Source organism: Triticum urartu, chromosome 2, assembly GCF_003073215.2.
Source record: "Triticum urartu cultivar G1812 chromosome 2, Tu2.1, whole genome shotgun sequence".
NCBI classification, from domain to species: domain Eukaryota; kingdom Viridiplantae; phylum Streptophyta; class Magnoliopsida; order Poales; family Poaceae; genus Triticum; species Triticum urartu.
In genome coordinates this window covers 749,808,841-749,826,562 of record NC_053023.1, presented here as the reverse complement: position 1 = coordinate 749,826,562, position 17,722 = coordinate 749,808,841, and the positions used below count along the sequence as shown (strand labels likewise).

Below are 17,722 nucleotides of genomic sequence, written 5' to 3'. Positions count from 1 at the left end.
ACAATATGAGTTGTTCAAAGTGGTAACCTAGTCTATGTGATCGGAGATACCGTGAATTAGATGTGCAAGACAAGCTGTTGGTCAACTAAGAGGAGAGTATCCTTACTATTAACAATACCACTCCATGAAGATGAAGATGCAATACTCTCCTAATCTGCATGGCAGGTTGATGTATCTCTTAATGTGTTCTAAGTGGCTCATTTAAGCAGAGATGTTGTCCTGCAGAACATCTTCTGAAGAACACACCTATATGAGTCTGATTGTTAAACGTCGCAATCTACGAGAGTAGTGAAGGAAATATTCCCTAGAGGCAATAATAAAGTTGTTATTTATATTTCCTTATATCATGATTAATGTTTATTGTTCATGCTAAAATTGTATTAACCGGAAACTTAGTACATGTGTGAATACATAGACAAACAGAGTGTCCCTAGTATGCCTCTACTTAACTAGCTCGTTAATCAAAGATGGTTAAGTTTCCTAACAATAGACATGCCGTGTCATTTGATGAACGGGATCACATCATTAGAGAATGATGTGATGGACAAGACCCATCCATTAGCTTAGCATTATGACCGTTTAGTTTTATTGCTTTTGCTTTCTTCATGACTTTTACATATTCCTCTGACTATGAGATTATGCAACTCCTGAATACCGGAGGAACACTTTGTGTGCTATAAAACATCACAACATAACTGGGTGATTATAAAGATGCTCTACAGGGGTCTCCGATGGTGTTTGTTAATTTCGCGTAGATCAGGATTAGGATTTTTCACTCCGTGTATCAGAGAGGTATATCTGGGCCCTCTAGGTAATGTTCATCACTATAAGACTTGCAAGCATTGTGACTAATGAGTTAGTTACGGGATGATGCATTACGGAATGAGTAAAGAGTCTTGCCGGTAACAAGATTGAACTAGGTATGATGATACTGACGATTGAATCTCGGGCAAGTAACATACCGATGACGAAGGGAATGACGTATGTTGTTATGCGGTTTGACCGATAAAGATCTTCGTAGAATATGTAGGAGCCAATATGAGCATCGAGGTTCCGCTATTGGTTATTGATCGAAGATGTGTCTTGGTCATGTCTACATTGTTCTTGAACCCGTAGGGTTCGCATGCTACCAAACCTTGTAGGTCAACGAGAGTACGATATGCACCAGAGTGGTACGGTAATCCTGTTCTGGAGGTCATGTTACTTGACCATGACGAACCTACGAACTATGAGGAAGCGATGATGAGCCCAGATTCCGTGAAATGGCTTGAGGCCATGAAATCTGAGATGGGATCCATGTATGAGAACAAAGTGTGGACTTTGGTTGACTTGCCTGATGATCGGCAAGCCATAGAGAATCAATGGATCTTCAAGAAGAAGACTGACGTTGACGGTAATATTACTGTCTACAAAGCTCGACTTGTTGCGAAAGGTTTTCGACAAGTTCAAGGAGTTGACTACGATGAGACCTTCTCACCCGTCATGATGCTTAAGTCTGTCCGAATCATGTTAGCAATTGCCGCATTTTATGATTATGAAATTTGGCAAATGGATGTAAAAAATGCATTTAATGGATATCTTAAAGAAGAGTTGTATATGATGCAACCAGAAGGTTTTGTCGATCCTAATGGTGCCAACAAAGTGTGCAAGCTCCATCGATCCATTTATGGACTGGTGCAAGCCTCTTGGAGTTGGAATATACGCTTTGATAGTGTGATTAAAGCATATAGTTTTATACAGACTTTTGGATAAGCCTGTATTTACAAGAAAGTGACTGGGAGCTCTATAGCATTTCTAATATTATATGTGGATGATATATTGTTGATTGGAAATAATACAGAATTTCTGGATACCATAAAAGGATACCTGAATAAGAATTTTTAAATGAAAGACCTCAGTGAAGCTGCTTATATATTGGGCATCAAGATCTATAGAGATAGATCAAGACGCTTAATCACAAAGCACATACCTTGATAAAGTTTTGAAGAAGTTCAAAATGGATCAGTCAAAGAAAGGGTTCTTGCCTATGTTACAAGGTGTGAAGTTGAGTCAGACTCAATGCCTGACCACTGCAGAAGATAGAGAGAAAATGAAAGTCATTCCCTATGCATCAGCCATAGGTTCTATCATGTATGCAACGTTGTGTACCAGACCTGATGTGTGCCTTGCTATAAGTTTAGCAGGGAGGTACAAAAGTAATTCAGGAGTGGATCACTGGACAGTGGTCAAGAACATCCTGAAATACCTGAAAAGGACTGAGGATATGTTTCTCGTTTATGGAGGTGACAAAGAGCTCGTCGTAAATGGTTACGTTGATGCAAGCTTTGACACTGATCCAGATGACTCTAAGTCACAAACCGGATACGTATTTATATTGAATGGTGGAGCTGTCAGTTGGTGCAGTTCCAAACAGAGCGTCGTGGCGGGATCTACGTGTGAAGCGGAGTACATAGCTGCTTCGGAAGCACCAAATGAAGGAGTCTAGTTCAAGGAGCTCATATCTGATCTAGGTGTAATACCTAGTGCATCAGGTCCAATGAAAATCTTTTGTGACAATACTGGAGCAATTGCCTTGGCGAAGGAATCTAGATTTCACAAGAGAACCAAACACATCAAGAGACGCTTCAATTCCATCCGCGATCAAGTCAAGGAGGGAGACATAAAGATTTGCAAGATACATACGGATCTGAATGTTGTAGACCCGTTGACTAAGCCTCTCTCACGAGCAAAACATGATCAGCACCAAGACTCCATGAATGTTAGAATCATTACCATGTAATCTAGATTATTGACTTCAGTGCAAGTGGGAGACTGAAGGAAATATGCCCTAGAAGCAATAATAAAGTTGTTATTTATATTTCCTTGTATCATGATTAATGTTTATTATTCATGCTAGAATTTTATTAACCGGAAACTTAGTACATGTGTGAATACATAGACAAACAGAGTGTCCCTAGTATGCCTCTACTTGACTAGCTCGTTAATCAAAGATGGTTAAGTTTCCTAACCATAGACATGTGTTGTCATTTGATGAACGGGATCACATCATTAGAGAATGGTGTGATGGACAAGACCCATCCGTTAGCTTAGCATTATGATCGTTTAGTTTTATTGCTATTGCTTTCTTGATGACTTATACATATTCCTCTGACTATGAGATTACGCAACTCCCGAATACCGGAGGAACACTTTATGTGCTATCAAACGTCACAACGTAACTGGGTGATTATAAAGATGCTCTACAGGTGTCTCCGATGGTGTTTGTTGAGTTGGCATAGATCAAGATTAGGATTTGTCACTCTGTGTATCGGAGAGGTATCTCTGGGCCCTCTCGGTAATGCTCATCACTATAAGCCTTGCAAGCATTATGACTAATGAGTTAGTTACGGGATGATGCATTACGGAACGAGTAAAGAGACTTGTCGGTAACAAGATTGAACTAGGTATGATGATACCGACGATTGAATCTCGGGCAAGTAACATACCGATGACGAAGGGGATGACGTATGTTGTTATGCGGTTTGACTGATAAAGATCTTCGTAGAATATGTAGGAGCCAATATGACCATCCAGGTTCCGCTATTGGTTATTGACCGGAGATGTGTCTTGGTCATGTCTACATATTTCTTGAACCCGTAGGGTCCACACGCTTAACGTTCGATGACGATTTGTATTATGAGTTATGTGATTTGATGACCAAAGATTGTTCAGAGTCCCGGATGAGATTACGGACATGACGAGGAGTCTCGAAATAGTCAAGAGGTAAAGATCGATATATTGGAAGGTTATATTCGGACACCGGAATGGTTCCGAATTGATTCAGGTATTTTTAAGAGTACCGGGAGGTTACCTGATACGTCCATTTTGCATCATGCTTTTATATCAATATTTATTGCATTATGGGCTGTTATTACTCGTTATGTTACAATACTTATGGCTATTCTCTCTTATTTTACAAGGTTTATCATAAAGAGGGAGAATGCCGACAGCGGGGATTCTGGCTGGAAAAGGAGCAAATATTGGAAACCTATTCTGCACAGCTCCAAAAGTCCCGCAACTCCACGAAAGTCATTTTTGGATTTAATAAGAATTATTGGGAAAAAGAAGTACCTGAGGGGGCCCACACCCAGGCCAGGAGGGTGGGGGCGCACCCCCCTACAGGGCGCGCCCCTGTCTCCTGGGCCCCCTGGTGGCCCTCCGCTGCCCATCTTCTGCTATATGAGGTCTTTTATCTTGAAAAAAATCAGAGGCAAGCTCACGAGACGAAACTCCGCCACCACGAGGCGGAACCTTGGCGGAACCAATCTAGGGCTCCGGCAGAGCTGTTCTGCCCGGGAAACTTCCCTCCGGGAGGGGGAAATCATCACCATCATCATCACCAACGATCCTCTCATCGGGAGGGGGTCAATCTCCATCAACATCTTCACCAGCACCATCTCCTCTCCAAACCCTAGTTCATATCTTGTATCCAATCTTGTATCAAAACCACAAATTGGTACCTGTGGGTTGCTAGTAGTGTTGATTACTCCTTGTAGTTGATGCTAATTGGTTTACTTGGTGGAAGATCATATGTTCAGATCCTTAATGCATATTAATACCCCTCTGATTATGAACATGAATATGCTTTGTGAGTAGTTACGTTTGTTCCTGAGGACATGGGTTAAGTCTTGCTATTAGTAGTCATGTGAATTTGGTATTCGTTCGATATTTTGAGGAGATGTATGTTGTCTCTCCTCTAGTGGTGTTATGTGAACGTCGACTACATGAAACTTCACCATTATTTGGGCCTAGAGGAAGGCATTGGGAAGTAATAAGTAGATGATGGGTTGCTAGAGTGACAGAAGCTTAAACCCTAGTTTATGCATTGCTTCGTAAGGGGCTGATTTGGATCCATATGTTTCATGCTATGGTTAGGTTTACCTTAATACTTTTGTTGTAGTTGCGGATGCTTGCAATACGGGTTAATCATAAGTGGGATGCTTGTCCAACTAAGGGCAGTAACCAAGCACTGGTCCACCCACATATCAAATTATCAAAGTACCGAACACGAATCATATGAGCGTGATGAAACTAGCTTGACGATAATTCCCATGTGTCCTCGGGAGCGCTTTTCTCATTATAAGAAATTTTCCAGGCTTGTCCTTTGCTACAAAAAGGATTGGGCCACCTTGCTGCACCTTATTTATCTTAATTGCTTGTTACTCGTTACAAATTATCTTATCACAAAACTATCTATTACCTACAATTTCAGTGCTTACAGAGAATACCTTACTAAAAACCGCTTGTCATTTCCTTCTGCTCCTCATTGGGTTCGACACTCTTACTTATCGAAAGGACTAAGATATATCCCCTATACTTGTGGGTCATCAAGACTCTTTTCTGGCGCCGTTGCCGGGGAGTGAAGCGCCTTTGGTGAGTGGAACTTGGTAAGGAAACATTTATATAGTGTGCTGAAATTTTTTGTCACTTGTTACTATGGAAACTAATCCTTTGAGGGGCTTGTTCGGGGCATCTTCGCCCCAACCAGAAGAGTAAAGAGTTGCTCATCAACCTACTGAACCTACTAAAAATTTTTACTTTGAAATTCCTTCGGGTATGATAGAGAAACTGCTAGCTAATCCCTTTGCAGGAGATGGAACATTGCATCCAGATTTACACTTTATCTTTGTGGATGAAGTTTGTGGATTATTTAAGCTTGCAGGTGTTCCCGATGACGTTGTTAAGAGGAAGGTCTTCTTTTTATCTTTGAAGGGAGATGCATTGACGTGGTATAGGCTATGTGATGATACGGGATCTTGGAACTATAAACGATTGAAGTTGAAATTTCACCAAAAGTTCTATCCTATGCATCTTGTTCACCGTGATCGTAATTACATATATAATTTCTGGCCTCGCTCAAGCTTGGGGGAGGCTTAAGTCAATGTTATATTCATGACCCAATCATGAGATCTCAGGAGAAATGATTATTCAAAATTTTTATGCTCGGCTTTCTCTCAATGATCGCACCATGCTCGATACTTCCTGTGCTAGTTCTTATATGCTAAAGACTACTGAATTCAAGTGGGACTTATTGGAAAGAATTAAATGCAACTCTGAAGATTGGGGTTCCAACGATGGTAAGGAGTCAGGTATAACACCTAAGTTTGATTGTGTTAAATCTTTTATGGATACCGATGCTTTTCGAGAATTTAGCGCTAAATATGGACTTGACTCTAAGATAGTAGCTTCTTTCTGTGAATCTTTTGCTGCTCACGTTGATCTCCCTAAGGAGAAGTGGTTTAAATATAATCCTCCCATTAAAGTAAAAGTAGTTGCACCTATTACAGTTGAAGAAAAAACTGTTACTTATAATGATCCTATTGTTCCTACTACTTACGTTGAGAAACCACCTTTTCCTGTTAGAATAAAGGATCATGCTAAAGCTTCAACTGTCGTTCGTAAAAGTAATACTAGAACATACACCTCCTGAGCAAATTAAAGTTGAACCTAGTATTGTAGAAAAATAAAAATCAATGCCCAAAGAAAAAAAACTGTTTTTGAGAAAATACCTTTTTTTTTCTAAATCTCCACATGTGGTATTTCTTCACGAAATTTTGTATCCGGTTCGAAGACAAGACATGAGCAGTTTCACTGTCAATACAATTCAGATTGTTTCTAAGGTTTTATCTATTTTTTCTATTACTGTTCAGCTGGGTGCACATGAGCCTAGGTTCCAAAACACCTCACCCGAAACCGGAAATCGTAGAAACGTTTTTGGAAAAGCATTGAAACCAGCCACTACCCCAAACAGACATTTTCATGACGGCCAGACACGTTCGTGACGGGCGCGAAACCTCCTTCAGGAATGTGTACGTGTTCCTGACGTGGATGGTCAACCGAGGGGAAAGATCGTTACGTTCCTGACGCTCTCGGTAATAACCTTCAGGAATGAGAATAACCTTCAGGAACGCAGTTGCACGTTCGCGTCGGGACACTATCCACGTCGCGAATCACTTTGCACACCTTCAGGAACGTATATGTGACCGTCAGGAAGATACCTACGCAGGACCCGGAGATATTTTCGCTTCTGAGGCGCGTGATATTTTCGTTTGGAGAGTGAAAAGCGCGCTGAAATTTCGTTCCCGGGGTGTATTTCGCGCGACTTGCGCTCTCAACAGGAGGGCTTGGTCAAAACACAGGAGGGCTTGGTCAAAATACCTAGAACCCGATCCACTTCTCCCCATCGAGATACTCCTCCCACTCCCCCGTCCAGCGCCGCCACTTCCCCCGTACCGGCCGTCCAGTTCCGATCAGCCGCCCCCCCTAGCCGTCGAGCGCCGCCCACATCGCCGTCGAGCGCCACCCCCCTCGCCGTCGAGCGCCACCCCAACTCGCCGGTGACGTCCAGATCCGCCTCCCTGGCCGGCGATTTCCAGATCCGCCTCCCTCCCCGTGCAGAGGTGACTCCCTGCCCGTCCAGGCCCTCTTTCTCATCTTCCCTACCCAATCTGGTTGTTGTGTCAAATAGTTTAGATGTGCTGCACAGCTACAAAAAAGTCTATTTCATTCTTAATTCTGAATATGTAACTTTTGTGCATTTTATGTCCATGCAAAGAACTTCTGTATGTTGAAAAAAGATGCTATTTACGATTGAAAATTAGTTTCAAATCTGTGTACAGTGGTACATTTTGCCTTTTTAGTTAACAATTTCATTTTGTACTTAAACGATGTTGATTGAGTAATCTTGTAGTACTTGTGATAAATTCGCTATGTTTCTGCAGTGGCTCATTATCATTTATTCAGACCAAAAGCGTGTTGGTAAGTTGCATTCAGTTTCATTTGACCTCCCAGTATGGGTAGTTTGTTGAAAAAACATGTTCCCTTATGTAGGGAAAGATGTATGACCCTGCAGAATGAGTTAGAAATTATGCTTCTATATAATGTGGTGGATTATGGATCACTAATGTAATTTGTGTTCTCAGATATTTCTTTTTGGAGGTCAAGTAACTATGGATCTATCTTTTTGGAGGTCAAGTAACTATGGAAGGATGACCACGGGGAGGGATTGCTCCTTGTAAGCAGCAAGGTACAAAATGCTTTATTTGTCCATATATTGTTATCATGTGTCAACTCTTCTGTGGGTAACCATATGGGCACATGTTCAATAAATCATGCTTGGTGTGTTTGGCGGCATCCTTGTCCATATATTGCTATCCCTAACCACCTGAGAACAGAATAGAAGATGTCTTTCATGTATATTTTGACTAACCACCTGAGAATGATTATTTGTTCTCGTACATGTTTTCTTTCCTTGTAGATAATTGATAGAACATTTATTCATTTAGCATTTAGAGCCTTTTTGCAGCACAATTTAAACTTTTACCTCCTCTCCAATGACGACGCTGCTCTTCCCCAACGACAGCTTGCTGCTGAACTCTGTCAACACCTGCTGCTAATCGTCTCTTGCATCTACATGTTCCTGTTCTTCTCCATCTTCAAAGCCACGTCTTAGACTGCTGCAACACCAAGCTCCAGAAGCCAAATTTATGTTCTGTACTCCATTATCTCACCTCTTCCCTCGCTGATTTCTTGAACCCCTTGCTTGTTCAGTTAGTGTGATGTCTGTTCCTTTATGCTTCCAATTGAGATGATCTAGTTCTAGTTTTATCACCTTAGTATTTCAATTATTTGCTCCTTTGCATGACTGAAGATCCGATGCTCTGTTAGATTTAAATTTCTTGTTCAACTTAAGAGAAAATGTTAGTGTCCTGTTGATTGTGTTCCAGCATGAACTCGTTCTGAACCTCACCTACTGCCGTTTTATTCTATATCGAGTTTTGTCCAAGTTTTGAGTGTTGGTTGTTTGTTAGAAGAGCATCTTCTCTTATGTAGGAAAAGAAGAATGGCCTATGGCAGCAACAAAGATGAACACTTGCAAGTTCATGAAGTTGGAAGTTTGCAAATGTGGTTGAGAGTGGAGATTGTGGCCCCATCAATAATATAATGTTCAAAAGTGTCTTGTAAGTTCCTGCACCTTTGCTCTTTATTCAAAACTACGACAAATGTTAATGTAAAATGTAACATTTTTGTTTTTCAATAAATTGTTTGTTCCATGATCAGTACAGTTGAATTATAATGATGGCATCCTTTGCATTTCTCTTGAACTTGTGTACACAAACATAGAAGTAGAATAGCAAAAGGTTGTCAGTGCATTAGCTTCACCCTGCTGCTCCAATAACACTTATACTACACGATGTATATACCTCTAAACTTGCATTTATGAGTATGTCCCCAGTTATTCTAATTTTCTTCACAAATACAGCTTCTGAGTAGAAGTCGTTGTAGATACTTGGGGCCACCGTTCTCCTCACCAGACCCTTGGGTGGGCGAAGGCCCTCAAGCACCTCCACTTGAACTTCTGGTGAGTAAGTCTGTAAGGAACCACCCCAGGACAGTTCTAGTCATATTAGTCTTTTCTTATCAGCTAGCTTTGCATCGCCCGCCTCCTTGTTTTTAACATTTTCAAGATGATGAATTTTCGGATTGCCTTGCAGCTTGTTTAGGCTCTCCAACTGTTTTAGCTCATGCCCATGTTCCGTCCTTACTTGAAATACAGCAAGTTCTTTTAGTGATGCTAAACTGCTGATGTTCGGAACTTGCATCGCAAAGCTATAAATATGCTGCTTACTGCTAGTTTTCTACATGTAGTGCTAGTTCTGTACTGCCGCATACTTAGATTTTTCCTATGAAGTGATGATTTTGTTTGCTATCACGTAAAGTTGTGAAGGGGGTTGGTCATCACAAAATTTCATTTGCCATGAATACTATGGATATAGGTCATTGGATTGCAACCATTTATTTTTTCTTCCCTTTTCTTTTCTTTTGTTCATTATGTTCCGGTTACATTTTAAATAATTGCAGCCTGTACTTGGCAATAAGAGAAGTCTTCTTCACTTGCTTGGTGGCTAGCAACAAGTGTGTCATGAGCTGGAGCTTACCTTTTGGTTTGAAAACCTGTATGTATGACAGTTTTGCCTTTCACCGTTGTTCACTGAAATCTCCTATATTTTTCTGTTGTATAGGTGAATGGAACCTTCCAAGCCCAAGTGAATGCTGATACTCCGTTGGCAGAATGTTCCCATGATGAAGACAATCCTCATGCTACTCATGCGGATGAGCATAGTTCTATTCCAACACAGGACAAACATTTAGGAATTCCAGTAGTATAACTAGTTAATATTGTGAACTGCAGTGCAGTTAGGCTTTCTTTGTCAATTGCTTCTCCTGGCAATTTAGGAATCAACTAGTATGCGTGTTTTGGACTTGGTGACACCTCCTGTCAAGTCGAGCTTCCATGAATCATGACTTGGATATGAATGTGTGGATCTTGTGAACAATGAGATTTAAATAAATTGGATGGGTACATTGTGACCTAGGAATTGGTTGTGATTTTAAACCGGGTCGTGTGACCTTTGTGTACGCATGATTGTCAAAAGATTTGCATGTGGCTGTGAATATATACTGTTTTGCAATAATATTTTTGGTTTGTCTTGGTTGATTCCTGACGACTGTTTTCATACTTTCCTGACGAAGCTAGCCGTCATGGATATATGTTGAGCTCATTCCTGATGGTATGGTCCTGAGAGCCACGGAAGATGTTCCTGACGGTATCTCCTGACGGTGGGGCCGTCAGGACTTTGAGTTTGGGAGGCGAGGGGCTCCCTCAGGAATTGCCGTCAGGAACACTATTCGTGACGGGGACCGTCAGGAACAACCCTCTTTCCTAACAAGCTGTTTCTGACGGGAAATTCCTGACGGCAGGGGCTCATTCCTGACGAAAACTGTTGATTCCTGACGGATTTTGGCCGTCAGGAAAAAGTCAGTTTGGGGTAGTGAGCCGGCTGATTTCTGTCAACGCATCGGTCGTGCGCCGCGCCGTTGGATTGCTCGTGATCCAGCGGTCCAATTTCCCTCGCGGGTTCTGCTTGTGTATAAAAACCAATTTTTACGTGGTGGGCACCATCCATGTGGGGATCAACATGCAATTTTTACGAGTACGTAGGAGGATGCGGCATATTGCTTCGTACACCCATAGCGGTGCTCTCCTTAGCTGAAAAACATATCTGAGTTTTTGGCTAGACCTTCTGGGTAAACAATAGCTCATAGCACATAGGAGTATCTAGGATAAAAGATGATGGAAATCAACCCGCTCACCCTTCTCGGAATGCTCCGTGGAATAGTCCGTCGCCGGAGATGAAGCACGAGGTGGTCGCCCTTGCAGCCACCTGGGCAGTCCCGTCATGCTAGGCGGATCGAGTAGGGCATGCTGGATAGCTTGCCCGAGGTCTTCGATGAGGACGACCCCTTGTTATAGACGGTCTACGACGCGCCGGACCCGGCGCCTGTGCAAGCCGGCTTGATCATGAAGCAGGCACAGACGCACCACAACACCGTCATGACGGAGGAGGAGCAGCATGCGCCGGCTCCTATGTCGGCATTTAGGAAGGTGAAGGAGGAGCAAAAGTAAAATGTGTTCCTCCTCAAGCAGCACCGGCTGGCGGAGGGCCAGATCTACGGCGAGCACGCAAGCGTGGAGGCCATGGCCATCATGGTGGCGACGTACCCGAAATTTGTTGCGGAGCAGCGCCCGCTCTATGAGGCCGCGTGTGCCGCTTGCAACAAAGCTCGGTCGCAGGCAGACACGGACGCGGCCGCACAATTGCTCGCGGCACAGTAGGCCGAAGATGAGAATGCCGCCAGCTGCGCATCCATTGCGCCGCCGTCCAACTTTCGACGGCACATGTGGCCATCGAGCGATGGGCCATACACGTCCATCATCGACCTCACGTCCACCGGTATCAAGGACGGACATGTCACCCTCTCCTCCGAGGATGGGTACGGTATGGTATGCGGCAGGGCATGATGTCGCAAGTGAGCCGGTCCGTCTTTCGTGTTCTTTTCTTCCTTGTCGGGGACCGCATCTTAACCTCACTTGAGCCATGCCGCCGTTCATAGAGGCGGCAGATGGAGGTCGTGGTTGCCGATGCAGAATGCAAAGTGGATGCTGGCTGCTGTCGTACGATAGGTTTAGGGTTCCTTTTTTCTAAATGTTCGAAATATAATGAAAATCCATCGTGTTTGTATTAATATTATCCGGTTTATATGAAAATCCGCTGTGTTTACATGAAAATTCGTTGTGTCTGCATGAATCTCATCTGGTTTATATGAAAGTTCGTAGTGTTTAAACAGTGAATGAAATGAATGCGGGTAGCGTTGGATGGATGTCTCCTGTATTAATGTACGCAGACTGGTCCCTTGTCCGTGAACAGATGCTGGAGCAAATTTGAGGGTCGGATAGAGATGGTCTAGGTTTGTGGGTGGCGGGGTTCACTTTTACAAGTTTGTGGTTGAAAATATTCATCACGGACCGTGCAAGTTTCTGGACATCAGGGGTATCTTTACCCCTAAGTGAAATTTTCCTACTTACCCCTTATTTCATCTCTAAACCACATAGAAAATGCCACTGAAATCTGGGAATGGGAGCAGCCAGCGAAAAGCCCAAAACCGCCGTCACCGCACCCGTAAAGCCCAAAAGTGCCAGCGTCGATGACTTGGTGTTTGTCCCCAACCTTTGCTCAGCCCCTCTGCTCACCAACACGGGGCCAGTTACTCAAAAAAAAAAAACCAACACGGGGCCACTGCACCGGCGGCATTCACAGCAGGTTTAAAAAAAACTGTGTAGTGCTGAAGTGTGAAATTCACACATGCTCACTCAATATGCACATCTGTTTTGCAAAATATATTTTTCTCACTCATGGATTGTAACATCATGTTTGTACAATTAGAATTATTAATTCCAGAATATTTATGAGCCAGTTATGGTTCGAAAAACAGTTTCAATGAACCAGTGTCTGGGGTTGTTTCCCTCGAAGACATGTTCGTACTTTGTTGTTTCCTTGCTGGTTAGGTGTTCTCCTGTGATTGTTGTTTTTGTCAAATGATCACACCGAAATCTAGTTCCCATATTATTTCTTTCAACTCCTGTTATTTGTTGAATGTGTTCTACTAATCATATGCTTGAAAGAAACCCCGGTGGCATGCTTAGTCTGTCATGTTTTGCTTCATGTTTTTGTCTCATAGCCTGTATTTTCTGTTATTAGTTAGCTTTCTAAACTATTGTTCTTGCAATATTTTTTCTCGATATTATCTGTGATTGCACGGTCAACATGCGACATGTTTGTTTTGTAGATCCATTTGTTAGCACCTCTTTCTCTGATATTAACAACCATTATGCAATGGGTATACACTTAGCTAATGTTGTTGATAGTTGTAACAGGTACAATTTTATATAGCAGGATGCACACTTGTGTTTTTGTTTTCAATCTATTTCGTGTTTCAGTTTCCTTTTAGAAAAAGAAGCATCTAGCTATAATTTCTTTTGTACTATTTTGTCTTTGCTTGATGAGTTGTGCATTGTGGGGATAACTTTGAGCTTGTTAGTTCTCAAGATTGTTGTCTTCATTGGAGCTTTTAGGCATTATATGAAACTTCATCCATTGTTTGGACCATAAATTATAGGGATGATATCGCTGCAGTTATTTGCATCATCAATTATATGGCTTACAACTAGGGGCAGCGACGACGACGATATCCACACGGGGCGGGTGCAAGTGACTCGTGGATCTCGGCATTATATGTATACTGGATGGATAAACTGTATATATGTTGGATGTACGGATGAACTGTATGTATGGATGGACCGTATAAATGAAATATAGTGTATTTCTTTTAAATCCACAAATAGTTACTAGACTGCGTGCAAGTTCACACTGGCACCTGCCACCGGCAATAAGACACACGCTACTAGTAGCCAGTTACCAGTGGCTAGTTACCGCAGAAAAAGTTTTAGTCTTGAAACAGGGAAGTGTGACTAAAGAAAATAGCGCAATGGGACTCTTGGCCCTGTTCCTCAAGCATCAAAGTCCATACTCTAGCAGCTCAAATACTTCTAATGCAAGTATCCGAGTGGTATATATAGGCATAGCAACTTGGAATTAAAGGAATAAATGCATAAACTCTCAAATTTTCAACATACCTGGATACTTTCTATTTCATGAAGCCTGTCAATTATGTCTTGTGCACTAGCTGGTCTGTCCTTTGGATTAAACTGTGTGCAATTTAAAGCTATCTCGTGGCATACACGTATTTCTTCGTAGTGTGTGTCTTGTTTTGATCTCTCCAACCTATCACTCCAACTTTCAACCACCTAAAGAATTGCAGTGGTGAGTTATGGTCATGGATCTGCAACAACTTTTCTATATAGGAAACTCCAATATGTATAGTATATACCAACCACATGCATTCAGGCAGAAAACTAAAAAACAAAAATTCAAGAGTAAACCATGTCCCATAAATTGAAGTCAGATCTATGACCATATAAGTTGCACTTTAATATTCGACCAAAAAAATGTTAGGTCCTTCTTGCAAACAATAACCTATGTGAATATATTTATTTGTACGACCTTTTCCTTTCCAGGTTTGCTTGTACTTTTGTTAGTAGTGCCAAGTTTCTTCAAATACTTACATTTCTTACCTTCAAAGACTTGGGGTACTTGTATACCTTTTAAGTTTCCATTTATTCCTAAGGACCTAACAGGTGTGCTTCCAGAAATGATACTATGCAGCATCTCAAACCAAAATGTAATGAAAATATGCGAAGTAGAAGCGTGACAACTATTTTAAAGTTGTCTCTTCTTAGCCAAGAAGGAAATTGATCTTTTATCTGTGTAAAAATGGCATATATTATTGTTCTTACATCCTCAGTTGCTTGATGCCCCCTCTGCCCGGTCAGTATTTCCATGATAATAATACCAAGACTATACAAGTCGGCCCTGGGTGTGATTCCACTCCCTTCATAACGTTCTGGTGCCAAATATCCCCTGTATGCAAATATAAAAGGTCTGATTGGTTAATCTACAAATAGATTGCAATTAAATCACATAGCACAAAAGACTGAGCTTTCAAGAGGAGTTCACTAGCTTACGTTGTTCCTGATATAGTTTTGGTAAGCACTTGACTTTGATTTTCATCTAAGCATCTTGACAGGCCAAAATCAGTTATTTTCGGCACCATGTCATCGTCGAGCAGTATATTGGCGGGTTTCAGATCCAAGTGAATAATGCGATTGTCATGCAGGTATTGCAAACCGTCACAGATCCCTTTGATTATTTTGTAGCATGTTTCCCACTCACGTTGTCCATCTATGAAGGAGAGAGGAGAAACCGGGTTTATGATTTGAGATACTTGATGTGTAAACTTTTAAATAATTTGTAGTACATGAAGAAACTAAGGAGAAAAGTTAGAGGACACATGGTCGTACTGATATACTTATCAAGACTCCCTTTTGGTATATACTCAAAGCAGAACAATCTTTGGTGGACATCTGCCATGATAAGTTTCTCGTCGTATATTTCCATATTTCTTTGTCTGTCATCACAATATCCAAGAAATCTTACTATATTTTTGTGTTTTGCCCGCATCAGGCATTCAATCTCCCGGTCAAATTCTGTTTCATGCATATAAGCTTTGGACAGTCTCTTCACCGCGACCTCCCCATTGCCAAGTTTTCCCTATATATTACCAACAGGTGTTACAATCGATATGGATATTCAAATCAAGCGTGATTAACATTCGAATGTATTTCTTTACCCAAAAAATACCTTATAAACAACTGCAAATCCACCGCGTCCGATCACCAGCTCATTGGAGAAATTCTCAGTGATGGCCTCCAAAAGTGATAATGGCAGGGCCTTGGGCTCAGCGGTTTCATCGACTAATATATGCTCTAGGCCACATCGTGCGGCAGTGGCTTTGTGGTCCATTTGTAGTCAGTAGGTTCTTTAACCTGGAAACGATAGCAAGGTCAGCATGAATGTATGAGAAATTGTTTTGGCTGCCAAACCAAGTATTTTTACCGAGGGTTACCAGAGTTTGTGGTTGCCATGGAGTAATACATAATTATTGAACTCTTTCCGCGCAAAACCAATATGCTAGCATAGTCGTAGATAACCTGCTATAACTTCAGTGCTAAGGTTGCAAGTTCTACCCCTGCTAGCCGCATCTTTGTTTTCCACATCTTGTGGGGAAAACATAAAAACAATGAATGACTAGGTAACCAAATTAGAAATTTGCATATAGTATAAACCTATATACTAGCTGCTAGATCCAAATCACCAATTACCCAGGCAGCTAGTTGATGAGGTAATATCTATATTATGCAAACTGAGAGCAGTACTTGTAGGATCGAAAGTATGTCTAGAGGGGGGGGTGATTAGACTACTTGACCAAATAAAAACTTAACCTTTTCCCTATTTTAGTTCATGGCAGATTTTAGCTATCTTAGGACAAGTCAAGCAATCATCACACAATTCAAGCAAGCATGCAAAGAGTATATTGGCAGAGGAAAGTAAAGCATGCAACTTGAAAGAATGTAAAGGGAAGGGTTTGAAGGATTCAAACGCAATTGAAAACACGGATGTTTTTCCCGTGGTTCGGATAGGTGGTGCTATCCTACATCCACGTTGATGGAGACTTCAACCCACGAAGGGTAACGGTTGCGCGAGTCCACGGAGGGCTCCACCCACGAAGGGTCCACGAAGAAGCAACCTTGTCTATCCCACCATGGCCATCGCCCATAAAGGACTTGCCTCACTAGCGGTAGATCTTCACGAAGTAGGTGATCTCCTTGCCCTTACAAACTCCTTGGTTCAACTCCACAATCTTGTCGGAGGCTTCCAAGTGACACCTAGCCAATCTAGGAGACACCACTCTCCAAGAAGTAACAAATGGTGTGTTGATGATGAACTCCTTGCTCTTGTGCTTCAAGTGATAGTCTCCCCAACACTCAACTCTCTCTCATAGGATTTGGATCTGGTGGAAAGAAGGTTTGAGTGGAAAGCAACTTGGGGAAGGCTAGAGATCAAGATTCATATGGTTGGAATGGAATATCTTGGTCTCAACACATGAGTAGGTGGTTCTCTTTCAGAACATATGAGTTGGAATGGTGTATGTGTTCTGATAGCTCTCTCTCAGAATGAAGAGGAGGTGGAGGGGTATATATAGCCTCCACACAAAATCCAACCGTTACACACAATCTACCAATCTCGGTGGGACCGAATCATCAAACTCGGTCGGACCGAAAAGGTAAACCTAGTGACCGTTAGAGATTTCGGTGGGACTGACATGCAACTCGGTAGGACCGATTCGGTTAGGGTTTGGGCACAAGTAATCTCGGTGAGGCCGATTACACAAACTCAGTGAGACCGAGTTTGGCAATAAGCTAACCAGAGAGTTGGTCAGGTAAACTCGGTGGGACCGACTTGCTCTTTCGGTGAGACCGAGAAGTTACAAGAAGGAAACAGAGAGTGTACATTGCAATCTCGGTGAGACCGATTCGCTCTTTCGGTGAGACCGAAAAGTTACGAAAGGGAAACAGAGAGTTTGCAATTCCATCTCGGTGAGACCGAGATCCTTATCGGTAGGACCGAATTGCTAGGATTTGGCAGTGGCAAATGACAAGTGAAACTCGGTGGCGCCGGATAGAAAGAATCGGTATGACCGAGTTTGGCTTAGAGTTTAGGTCATTTGTGGCTATGGAAAAGTGGTTGAGGATTTTGGAGCATATCACCAAACACATAAAGCAAGAGGCTCATTAAGCAACACCTCATCCCTCCTTGATAGTATT

The 17,722-nt window shown here is 42.1% G+C and overlaps 1 protein-coding gene and 1 long non-coding RNA gene across 3 annotated transcripts; one reads left to right on the top strand and one right to left on the bottom strand.

Moving 5' to 3' along the window:
• The first annotated feature begins 7,158 nt into the window (after nt 1-7,158).
• Nucleotides 7,159-10,341, top strand: LOC125540476. Of its 2 annotated transcripts, XR_007297326.1 has the most exons (6): nt 7,159-7,439; nt 7,761-7,797; nt 7,962-8,065; nt 8,402-8,999; nt 9,302-9,400; nt 10,062-10,341. It is a non-coding gene; the product is annotated as an uncharacterized LOC125540476 (long non-coding RNA). The 2 variants fall into 2 exon arrangements; XR_007297325.1 differs by lacking the exon at nt 7,761-7,797 and having other exon boundaries at nt 7,163-7,439.
• A 3,689-nt stretch (nt 10,342-14,030) lies between these two features.
• LOC125534637 (putative cysteine-rich receptor-like protein kinase 39) lies at nt 14,031-15,860 on the bottom strand. The gene is made up of 5 exons (XM_048697806.1): nt 15,699-15,860; nt 15,359-15,608; nt 15,023-15,239; nt 14,795-14,918; nt 14,031-14,245 (listed from the first exon to the last, which is right to left on the bottom strand). The coding sequence occupies exons 1-5, from the start codon at nt 15,858-15,860 to the stop codon at nt 14,066-14,068; spliced, it is 933 nt and encodes a 310-aa protein (XP_048553763.1). The 3' UTR covers nt 14,031-14,065.
• Between the last annotated feature and the right edge of the window lie 1,862 nt (nt 15,861-17,722).